This window comes from Cydia fagiglandana, chromosome 14 (genome assembly GCF_963556715.1).
Source record: "Cydia fagiglandana chromosome 14, ilCydFagi1.1, whole genome shotgun sequence".
Lineage (NCBI taxonomy): Eukaryota > Metazoa > Arthropoda > Insecta > Lepidoptera > Tortricidae > Cydia > Cydia fagiglandana.
The window spans coordinates 17,141,381-17,153,941 of record NC_085945.1 but is presented as its reverse complement, the minus strand read 5'-3'; the positions used below and the strand labels follow the sequence as shown (position 1 = coordinate 17,153,941).

The 12,561-nt window shown below is 39.2% G+C and overlaps 1 protein-coding gene across 1 annotated transcript in view; it reads right to left on the bottom strand.

Annotated features, from left to right (window-relative positions):
• LOC134670942 (transcription factor egl-13) overlaps nucleotides 1–12,561 on the bottom strand; it is a 157,645-nt gene that overhangs the window by 12,148 nt on the left and 132,936 nt on the right. The window contains exon 5 of the mRNA XM_063528776.1: nucleotides 8,677–8,893. Coding sequence (XP_063384846.1) covers nucleotides 8,677–8,893 — 217 coding nt within the window. The remainder of the gene's footprint in view (nucleotides 1–8,676; nucleotides 8,894–12,561) is intronic.

Below are 12,561 nucleotides of genomic sequence, written 5' to 3'. Positions count from 1 at the left end.
AGATAGACAGAGATAGGGTCCCGTTTTTACCCTTTGGGTACAGAACCCTAAAACATGGCCGAACTGCTAATATAAATTATTATGAGATTCAAGCATTTCACACAAAATCTACGTGACCTATATCACTTTCGATTGCAGAATATAACTGTTTTAGAGTACACGATGTATTAATTATATTTAGCAATTAAACGGATAGCGGCGACATGGCCCGTTGGTCGATTTTCACATTTCTGAGTTGGAACACATTTATCTAAATCCCTGTTTATTTTCGTAAATGTGAAATTGGAGCGTCTTGTATTGCGGGTAATGTTTAGGGGTAGAGTTTTAGTTAAGCGGATTATATTTAAGAAACGCTTTGTTTATACTAGTAGAGGTAGACCAAGAAAAGTCTGCAGACATTTTGATAGCCCACGCAGAGCAAGTGTTACTTTAAACGTCAAACTTGTATGAAATTATGACATGCCTATAAATAACACGTGCACTGCGTGACTTTTCTTGGTGTAAGTAACTGTAACTGCATTGTATATTGTACATATATATGATCTTATATGTACGACGTATTTGTCGATGTACGCTTGTCATCTCTGACAGGAAACTTCACTTATCGATTCTGTGGGTGTATGTAGGTTAATAACTAAACCAACATGCGAAACTCCTGACTTCGGTCAAACTCGGCTCCGCTCGGCTCAGCATTGCTCCGAGCAATTATTAGGGTTGGCACCACTTGACTTCCTTTTGCGTGCACGACCACAGATAAGATAATCACTTGAATTTTGACAACCCCAAATAGCCGAAAGGGATAGTGCCATATATTAGAAGGGGACAGCATGATTCGACCCTGAACCGCTGTCAAACTTCGTTTTTATAGGAAGTTTCCTTTCTGTACGGTAGTACTATTAATTATTCTGTGTCTAAACGTACGCTTCGAGATAAACACCTCAAATAATAAAAAATCGCTTATCCTAACGATTTCTATGTACAAACGATTTAATTATTTTAATTATTAGAAAATTATTGAGGGCGCCACTTCCTACGTATCTATCTGACACATTTTTGACGTAAAATGCTTAAACATGGCAACAAATTAGTATGGAAATTTATTAGTTCCATTTAATTTAATTTCTACTAATTTATGACGCACTATATTAATTTTACAATATTATGTTTTTATTTTGTCAGAGCGATTGTCATTTCGTAAGTTTGTCTGACACAAGGTTAATGGTGCATTATTGTGTAAGATGTTTTTCCTCTGCCCTAAACTTGGCAGCCATATTGTTTTGCAATCTGTGTTATCTATGATAAAAGTGGATATGTTAAGGCAGGTCATGGCGTTACCTTTTTTATATCGACGTCGCAAGATTTTGTTATAAACTAAACATTGGTATTAACTGAAAATTTGCAATAAAATTTCAACAAAGGTACTAAAATTTACTAATTGTTAATCAACATATTATCTACGCTACGGCACGCATGGAAATTACCACTTTTCTGATAGTGTCTCTACTTGTTAACTGAATATTAAACTAAAAAATAAATTTAATACATAAATAAAGATCTTTATGATGTTTCTAGAATAAGACTCGATTTAGATTATTTTCGTTACTTTTATAAAACAACATTCATATATCTACATCTCAATTAAGCATTTTACTCGTATATCTACAAATAATGCTTCTTTTATGTCCGCTTACAAGTCAGATGTTCAATTTAAAACTACAAATTGGACTAAAACCAGAGTCCCATAACTAAAATTACACTTCTAAACAACTCTGTTTTACATCGTACGTTTTGTTAAAACAAAATCGATATTAATCAGCCAATTTGAACGTCGCGCGTCGAATATATCAGCCGATAGGACCTTGTGGACTTTTATATTTGACAACGTTATGTCCCGAAACGCGCTAATAAATGATTTGGTTAGACAGCCGCGCTCATATTTTGGGAACACTTACGTATTAGTGACGCAGGGGACGTCATTCTAAACTGTGGAAGAGAGTGATCACAATCGGCGATTATGCGTTTGGACTATTTAGATAAAGAGTGACCTAGAAATATGATGAGATTGTTAATTATTAGGTACAAGATGAAAATATCTCGCATTTTTAAGAACTGATACATAGGTACCTACTTATTTTGTCAGGGCCGCTGGCTTGATTTACTCGTATGCTTAAACGATTTCGCTGCAACGCGGCCGTCTTTAACATATTTGACAACCCTCTTTTTCGAAATAATGTATTACCTATTTCCAATTTTCTTAATATAAAACGCTCACGCCCGCCCGGAAAACGCGCCTGTGTGACGGAACCTTTAAGTTTGTTAAAAGAGTTATTAGTAGACAATAGACATGTCTATCGACCTTTTGGATCGTTCTTACATAATTATGAAATTGTAACTGGCATCGCTCAAAATACCTAGCTTATTAGTGTTCCGTACAAAACTTTGTTTACGGAACACTTATGGGATCACTTCGGTCTTGCAAATCAGTTAAATACGTTTTTCTCAGAGACCGTTTGACATAGATACCTAAAATTTGGAACAGTTATAGCAATTACCACCACTCATATTGTAAATAAGTCAAAACTGCTTATTTCTTATTAAAGGGGGAAATTTAAGGGGTTGAGAGGGGTAGGCTGAACCTTTTTTCATTTGTAAGAATCGTGTGGGGTACCATTAGAAAGCTTGCAAAAAATTGAGTCGATGGACTGATTTTGACTTCATTTTAGACTGCAATAGTTTCGTCAAAAAATGCATTTAAAGTTGCAAGTTTTCATACAAAAATTTTCACCTCTGTCCTGGCGATTTTCGCGAAAACTATAGCTAACAGGCAGCTGACCAGTCAATACCCAACTTAAAGAAGCATGGAGACGGCGGGAAAATTATCAGCTTAACTTTATCTTTATTAGTTTTTCAACTGCAGCTTGACCTTTGGTTGCTTAGGGATAGCTAACTGATGCTTACACTGGTCAATTCATATAAGGCGAGAAACAGCCTTAGTTAAAACTTTGGCATTGAAATTTATGACTTATGTCTTTGACACAAAGTTTAATTCTGCTTGCTTATTTTTGTCGGATATTTAATTTTATCTCAATAGCCTACTATAAGTATGAGAGAGATCTACAAAATACGACCTTATTATATTGCAAATAAGTTTCAATTTCGAACGGGCTTTCCAACCAATGGACTAGGCATCTCAAAAATCTGAAAAATTCAAATTAAGAATTCCGTTCTTGACTGTCGTTGTGTTTTTTTTTCCACAATAGGACACATAGAGTTAGTGAGGCGTATAGAGATAATAAAGTCATTTAATATTTATGAACAGCTTTGGCCTCATGTATAGATTTTATTGAGAGTATCTGATTCGTCGAAACAATATACACAATATTCCTTTTCATTAAGTACCATTACATTTATGTATTAATTGTATAATTATAATATCTATTAATTATATTCAGTACTTATGTATATTTTTGAACGGATCGGTGAGCAACAAGATTCAGGGCTATAACCGCGAAAATAGAAGTTCGCAAATTGCGAGCATTTTTCTCTGTCACTCTAATTACGCCTTCATTGGAGTAAAAGAGAAAGATCTCTGCAAATTGCGAATTTCGGTTTTCGCGGTAGCCCCTCAGTCCTGTTACGAGAAAATAATTTTGGAAGACATTAATAGTATATGACAGCTAAATATCACAGTTTTTAGAAACAAAGGTAAAATTGACGAAATATTTAAAGTAAGCCGGTCTTGTTTTTTAGCAGTTCTAAATAATATTAAAGTCTATATATATGGCATAGAACTAGAAACAAAATCAAATAAAAAATAATAATGAGTTCTAAATTTAAATTGAAGGAGTATACATTTAAGGTATTATAGGCCAAGCGCGCACCACGATATTAATTTTTGCGACACGATTTTAGAATCGCGCTGTAATATATCGCAGAAAATTCACTGCGCGCACTGCGATGAAAAATCGTCGATTTGTTCATTCTCAACATGGATTTCGTACCAGTCGCTTGTCATGAAACGTGTCTTTAATATGCGATTGCTGTATGACTTTGAGCATTTATAACACAGAGGTGATCCCCGTCTATTTCCATAACTAAATGGTCAACATCTAGCGTCTCATTTTGAGACTCCATTGGAGATGCAGGTGCCGAGATGTTGGGGTTTGGAGAGCGAAATGCCGACTGAGGTCCGGCCGGGGTGCGATTTTATTATCATAGTGCGCGCGGGGCCATACAACTCCGCATGCTGCAATTCACTTTGCGACAATCGCGTCGCGAACAATCGCGGAAAAATGTAACAAATCACAATTTTAAAATCGCTGCGATTTTTTTGTCGCATATGCGCGCACTAACATATAAACACATACGTTGCATTTCTGCGACAAAGTTATCGCAGGACAAAAAATCGTGGTGCGCGCTTGGCCTTACTCTATATTATTATAATACATCAAGCATTCGCGAGATGCTCGACTTCGGTATTCAAACACAAAGCAATAGTACAAGAATCTAACTAAATGCAAAGGCCGAAGGAGCGATTCGAAGATCCGAAGCGTCCGACAGACGCGCGGCCCCGTAACTTTTCCAAGTATTTTTAAGTACAAGTGTCTAAGTCGCAAGATCCAAAGGCTGAAGTCGCATTGGGCCGAAAGCCCGAAGCATCCAGGAGGTCAGTTCTAAACACAGGTAATTAATACAAGTGTCTAAATGCGAAGGCCGGAGGCCGAGCTCCGCGTAGGGCCGAAGGCCCGAAGCCTGCAAGATGTCAGTTGTTAAACACAGAACTGACAGCCTGGACGCTTCGGGCCTTCGGCCCTACGCGGAGCTCGGCCTTCGGCCTTCGCAATTAGATACTTATACTATTGTTCTGTGTTTAAGTACTAACATCCTGGACGCTTCGGGCCTTCGGCCCTACGCGCAGCTCGGCCTTCGGCTTTCGCATTTAGACACTTGTACTATTGTTCTGTGTTAAAGCACTGACATCCTGGACGCTTCGGGTCTTCGGGCTACGCGGAGGTCGGCCTTTGGCCTTCACATTTAGACACTTGTACTATTGCTCTGTGCTAAAGCGATGACATTTTGCTAAAGCTCGGCCTTCGGCCTTCGCACTTAGACACTTTGTACTATTGTTCTGTGTGTGTAGTTGAATACGGTATCCTAAAAACAGGCAAACAACCTCTGTAAAATGTAACGATGCGAGCGGTACGGCTACCATCAGTTTGGCATTGACATAAACGCTACCGTGGGCGTGAACGTAATTTACTTTCTATGCATCTCGCTCGTACTGACATATTAGTGCGAAAGAGATATACCTATAGGAAGTAAATTACGTTCACGATATTCGTTTATGGCAATGCCAAACTGATGGTAGCCGTACGGAACACTAAATGCCTCGACCTATCTCGGACTTGGCCAAATTTTTTTTTTTCTAGATACTTTAACCGTCATTCGTATAAGGGTGACATTCCATTTCCAACGACAGCTGCACTACTGTCAATTTTACTATGGAAATTGACAATGACAGCGACGCGTTCAGGGAGTGCAGCTGCGGTTAGAAATGGAATGTTACCATAAGGTTGAACAACAAAACTAAACTTTGATGCAAAGTAATAAAATTTAACGGCATTAAAACCACTTGAGACATTTCAATTTTAAGCAAAGAAATCTGATTCACATTTCAAACGCAGATTTTTAATTTTCCATTTATAATCTGTGTCATCGGCAACCGGTTATTGTTTCCTTTGATGTTTGTGTCAGAGGTGACTCAATTTTTAGGGTTCCGTAGCCAAATGGCAAAAAACGGAACCCTTATAGATTCGTCATGTCTGTCTGTCTGTCTGTCTGTCTATCCGTCCGTATGTCACAGCCACTTTTTTCCGAAACTATAAGAACTATACTGTTGAAACTTGGTAAGTAGATGTATTCTGTGAACCGCATTAAGATTTTCACCCAAAAATAGAAAAAAAAACAGTAAATTTTGGGGGTTCCCCATACTTAGAACTGAAACTCAATTTTTTTTTCATCAAACCTATACGTGTGGGGTATCTATGGTTAGGTCTTTAAAAATGATATTAAGGTTTCTAATAAAAAAAATTCTAAACTGAATAGTTTGCGCGAGAGACACTTCCAAAGTGGTAAAATGTGCCCCCCCCCCCCCTATAACTTCTAAAATAAGAGAATGATAAAACTAAAAAAAATATATGATGTACATGACCATGCAAACTTCCACCGAAAATTGGTTTGATCGAGATCTAGTAAGTAGTTTTTTTTTAATCGTCATAAATCGTAAACCGCAATTTTATTATGTTACTTGCTGCTACGGAACCCTTCATGGGCGAGTCCGACTCGCACATGGCTGCTTTTTTAAAACTAGTGTTTTGTCAGATCCACAAACCAGTTTAGTAGACGGATTGACAGATAACAAGATAACCAGGTACGAAATTTTAATTGTATTATCATGTTTTCCAATGATCTTAGATGCCGCCGCGTTTGGTGTTGTCCACAGTTTGAATCGTGTGAGTGACCGTAGAATGAACCTAATTGAATTTGAATGTGGAGATAAGCTTTTCTAATTTTAACTGTCTTGAGTCATACTAACATTAAGTATACGTATATGCGACAGGCTTGGTAGTGCAGTGTTCGCACTACGTAAACTAAAGCCGTTGATTTCCCGTGATGCGCTGAGGCAAGCATACTTCTCCCATTTCCACTCGCTTATGACTTATGGTGTGATTCTGTGGGGCAACTCAACTGATGCTGAGAGAGTGTTACGTATGCAAAAACGGGCGTTGCGGACAATGCTCGGTCTTAATCAGAGACAGTCATGCAAAACCTTGTTTTCTGAACACCAAATAATGACACACTACTCTCAGTATCTTTTCGAGGTAATTATGTACACGCGGAGAAACCTAGGACAGTATAAGAGAGTGGAAGTGATAGGTAAGTGCCTACGTAGTACGGGTAAACTCCGGACAGTGCCGCGTCGCACAGTACTGCAAGCAAAAAATGCACGAGTCATAGGGCCGACATACTATGAACACCTACCTGTCGACTTGAAAAAGGAGACTAATGAGGAAACGTTTAGACGCAGACTGAAGAGCCTTTTGTTGGAAAAGGAACTTTACTCAGTAAAAGAATATATACAAATAATTAAATAAATATATATATAATTAGTTAGTTGATATTGATGCGTACTATACAGTACTAGATATATTTAATAATTGTTTTTATTATGTTATTTTTTTTAGACTAAGTATTTGTTCTTAATTTTCTTATTGACATCATTTTCTATGATCTGTACTTTGTAGTACTGAAACTGATTTAATTATTCCATTGACATTGTTTTATTTTTAAATATTTTTCTATTGTGACATTTTGACGTTTATTTTATTTCTATTTGCATTGTTTTGATTTGTTATGTACTAATTTTATATTTTGATGTTCGGTTATAATTCTTATTATTATTCTAAAAAACGATCATCATACGACTAGTAGTACAAGATGAAATGTATGTATATTTTACCTGTATGAAAATTGTATATTGTGATAAATAAACTAAACTAAACTAAACTATAATATTTTTACGCTTTATTTCACATATTTTTAGTCATTGGTGCGACATATTTCAGACAATCTAGGTCTCTGTATAAATGTAGTCAAGCGCACAAGGCATACAAACTGATAGTAAGCGTTCATTGTAACCTATTGGCGTTCGAATTAGAGATGCAACGGATAGTTGTTTGGCCGGATACCGGATATTCGGCCTAAACATCGGCCGGATATCCGGTATCCGGCCGCCGAATATTCGGCTAGCGGAACTATACCTACATTTCGGTTTTTCAGGTGCGCATTCTGCAGGTTTGACCTGTTTCCTAGTAAACGTTCGCGCGGACTCATTTCTAGGTACGTAATGAGTGCGCGTGCAAGTCAGTGGAATGATTAAATTGTTTTAAAATAATAAACAGGTCCGAATATGACCGTGTCTGTTTCTTAAATCCAATTTGTTTACTCCGAAATCAAGCAATGTTACTATCCGGTATCCGGCCGGATAGTGGGTCACTATCCGGTATCCGGCCGGATAGTAAAATAATGGCCGGATAGGCCGGATACCGGATAGTAACCGGATATCCGGTGCATCTCTAGTTCGAATCTCCAGGCATGTCACATGCACGTCTTTTAAAAAACTGTTCAGCAGGCGATTTATGAATTGCTTAATCCACATGATAAAATAACTGACATTTTTTAACACCGTGGGATAGAAAGGACGGACACCGTTTTATCACGCTGTCACCTAATGGTAACATTCCATTTCTAACCGCAGCTGCACTCCTAGTACTGAACGCGTCGCTGTTATTGTCAATTTCCATAGTAAAATGAACAGTAATGCAGTAATGTCGTTGGAAATGGACTGTCACCTTAAACAAGAACGACCATCATATCCGTACAGGTTCACTTCTTTTAACACGTTCATTGCCACCCGGCGAAATAAAACGTTCGCGCCAGGCCACAACAATTTCGTCATAAAAAGCAGTAGTACCACGATTCCGAATTCCCGACTATCGGGTCGTCTAGCCTGAGAACGAAATCATATAATACCCGATAGTGGGGTTTTCGGCACTGAATGTGTTAAAGAAGGACTCTACACTGTTACATCACAAGTAAAAGCTATAATAAACTTACTGTTACACTGCGCGTTGTAATCATCCTCCTTCTGCATGCTGTACTGGGGGGAGTCCGGGACAGATGGGTACGGCACGAAGCGGGGCAGCATCATCGGCGCCGGGGACGGGGAGCGCTGCTTGCTGAGGTTGAGGGGCGCGTCGGGGTCCGGCGGGGGGGAGCGCGCGCTGGCGGTCAGTTGGGCTAGCTGCGCGGTCGCCGGCCAGGGGGAACCCACCTGTAGGTACAAGAAACATGAGAACAATGAAACCTAGCAAATACATAGGTACTTACTAAAGTCGCGATACTTACCGCCACTTGCACCATCCCACAAACTCGGGGTTAACCGGTTAAATCTTTTACACTGGGTTAACGGTTTAACCGCTTAACCCTGGGTTAGTGGAATGGTGCAAGTGGCCCTTAAAGGATAAAATCGTTATTAGGGTTTAGGTGAACGAATGAAAATGCGAGAATATAGAGTAACAGGATTTTCCGTTAAGTTAGACCGTCCCAGGGCCGGGTTGGAGCTTCCAACCCCATCTTTTTCTATGGAAAGCACCACGTGATCACCGATCAGCCGTCATAGAAAATGACATGTCGGACGCCTCGGCCCGGGCCCGGCCCGGTCTAGCGTGTGTCATCCTTTAGTATTCATCAAATCGGCTGTTTACTTATTTACGTTTGTAATATATGTGACTGTTATCGAATAGGATGTCTAAGTAAATTGAAAAAGAATTTAATAATTAAATAATTTTGCTATACTAACTGCCGTATTCGAACTTCAAGATATTCACAAGAAACGACACGTACTAGATCCATTCTAGATACGTTATAGTTTAGATATCAACTAGTTCTCTTTTGCAGCCCAATTCGGGCAACCAATGTCACTTTTACGTTATAGATAGAGTAAGATATCCATTAGATGTGAATTGGATCTCTAAGTCATATCCTGTGGAAATCGTTCAAGAGTATCTCCAGAATCGCGCAAATGTCAAATTTGACAGGTTACATCTTAAACATATCGTTATCGTATCTTGGTGATGTCTAAACGATATCTAATAGATGTCTATTTCAAAATCCGAATCGGGCCCTAATACTAATTTTGCAAGCAAAATTGGCAGCCGATGTAACAATAATTGTTACATCGTCGTCGTTATTGTAATGTGTTGTTGGCACACTTTTGTGTGCCATAAAAAATTGGCCGTAACGTACAAGTGTGTCAGACTCATTATACGGCCAATTAGAGGGACCGCGAGGGGCGGCGCAAGCCAAATCACGCGGTCAGTTTTTGGGGTGGCAAAACTTTAATATATGCGGCATTTATAAGGTCTTTTCAATAGAGGCTTGTGCTTGGTAAGTAGTGTCAAGTGTTGTATAGTAGCTACAGACTGATTGAAAGCTTAGCTGCATTAGGCAAATTTGTATTATGTTAAACAATTAAAATTTTGACTTTCTAGAACAGATACCTTCTTGAAATGGGGCCTTATGGGACTAAGGACCAGTTGCACCAACCACATTTGACGGACTGATCAACGTCAGCCGGCGCGCCCCGGCGCTTTACTATGAAACTTTCTATACATAAAAATTTAGCGAACTCTTTAACGATACGAACAGTTTGGTGCAACCGACCCTAAGACTAGTACATATACCTATACAGTGTGTTTGGTATCGTTTGCCAAATTAAAACGGCAGATAGGTTGAGTCATTTGCTATATTCTCATGCCTAGAAAAACAAAATTGGCCATGGTTTTTTTTACTACTACGCAAGTAAAAATTTGAAATTTACGAAAAACTGGCATAGATGTGAAAAAAAAAAATGTGCCAAATTAAAAATGTCTAGGCATGAGAAGATAGCAAATGACTCAACCTATCTGCCGTTTTCATTTGGCAAACGATGTACGAAACAACCTGTATATATGTACTAGTTTTAGGCCCATAAGGTCCCATTTCAAAAAGGTATCTTTTCTAGAAAATCACCGCGAAGCATATTTACTAATCGCCTGAGACCCGAGATTAGTAATAGGCCTATAGTATGTTTTGTCTTAACGATGCTTCCAAATGGAAATTTAATAATCAAAACATGTTACATCTTCGTTAAACAATTAAAAGGCGGTCAGCACTAAAGTTTCCTCAATCGGATGTTACATCAACCTTCAAGTAATCTTTATAGTCCAAAACTGGATGATGGATCACCGCAGGGTCCATTTTGCATAACACACCGGTTTTATAATTGTACAACTTTCGTTTTCATCTTCAGCGCTGAGAAGATGAGTTAACCCTCTAGCCGTCCATACCTCAAACCTTGCTAAGCAAAATGAAATTTTATTTTGTCAACACAAAGTTCAAATTAGAATGGAACAGGAGACCATTTTATAGGTCTCCGGGCGGCTAGAGGTTAAAATGGCTCTCAAATTGGCTCCGTTCTGGCTATTATAGTATTTAACCTATTACATATATCGTATAGAAGAGACCGCTTTTTAGCGACTGCCTGTTGTCTACCTCTAAATATATGGAGCTGTTGCTTTTTGAGATGTGAAATAAAGCGTTCATATGTATACTTTTTATTATATATTTAGTACCTAGGTAGTTACCTTTCATATTTTTACATAGGTAATAGGAGATCTAAATGAAATTCCTGTGTTAAGTTTACTTTATGCGGTAAAACTCCTTAAGCATTGGTTTAAAAAAAATAGGTGTAAGTATTAAATCTAAACCTTTTTTGTGACATTTTGCAACCAAATAATTCAATCCCTTAGGCGTAATATTACATAGCCGTTACTTCCTCACCCTTTAAAGTAAATTACATGAGCTAACGATTAGGTACCTAATGTGAAAAAGACATTTCACGAGAACCTTTGTCCAGTTGCCTCATCAAAAACCGTTAACTATTAGTTTTTCGAATCATGTTAATTAAAGGAAGTTATCTAATCCGCTATCTAGTACAAGAAACACATTAAATGGGTAGGAAATGAACTCTATTTTATAACATATCTTGCTTATTATTATGTTATCTCAACAAATTGCGAGACTTTCTGAACAAGAACTATGTAGGTACTAAAAACTAGCCATCCTCTGTAGTCCAGCTGCAGTCTTTGGAACTCTCTTTTACACAAGGATCAAACAAAAATACTCACATTTGGCTGTTGAGCCCTCATCTGCTCCAAAATCGGTAGCAGAGACAGCGGCGGCCCAGGGTACATTCCATGCTGCCCGCGCCGGACCAGCTCCTGTCTCCTCAGCTGCTGCTGCAGTCTTTGGAACTCTCTTAAACGGTATTATACAAGGATCAAACAAAAATACTCACATTTGGCTGTTGAGCCCGCATCTGCTCCAACATCGGTAGCAGAGACAGCGGCGGCCCAGGGTACAGGCCATGCTGCCCGCGTCGCACCAGCTCCTGTCTCCTCTGCTGCTGCTGCAGTCTTTGGAACTCTCTTAAACAGTATTATACAAGGATCAAACAAAAATACTCACATTTGGCTGTTGAGCCCTCATCTGGTCCAACATCGGTAGCAGACACAGCGGCGGCCTAGGGTACATTCCATGCTGCCCGCGCCGGACCAGCTCCTGTCTACTCAGCTGCTCCTGCTGCAGTCTTTGGAACTCTCTTAAACAATACTATACAAGGATCAAACAAAAATACTCACATTTGGCTGTTGAGCCCTCATCTGCTCCAGCATCGGCAGTAGAGACAGCGGCGGCCCAGGGTACAGCCCATGCTGCCCACGCCGGACAAACTCCTGTCTCCTCTGCTTCCGCTGCAGTCTTTGGAACTCTCTTAAACAGTACTATACAAGGTTCAAACAAAAATACTCACATTTGGCTGTTGAGCCCGCATCTGCTCCAACATTGGAAGCAGAGACAGCGGCGGCCCAGGGTACAGACCATGCTGCCCGCGCCGCACCA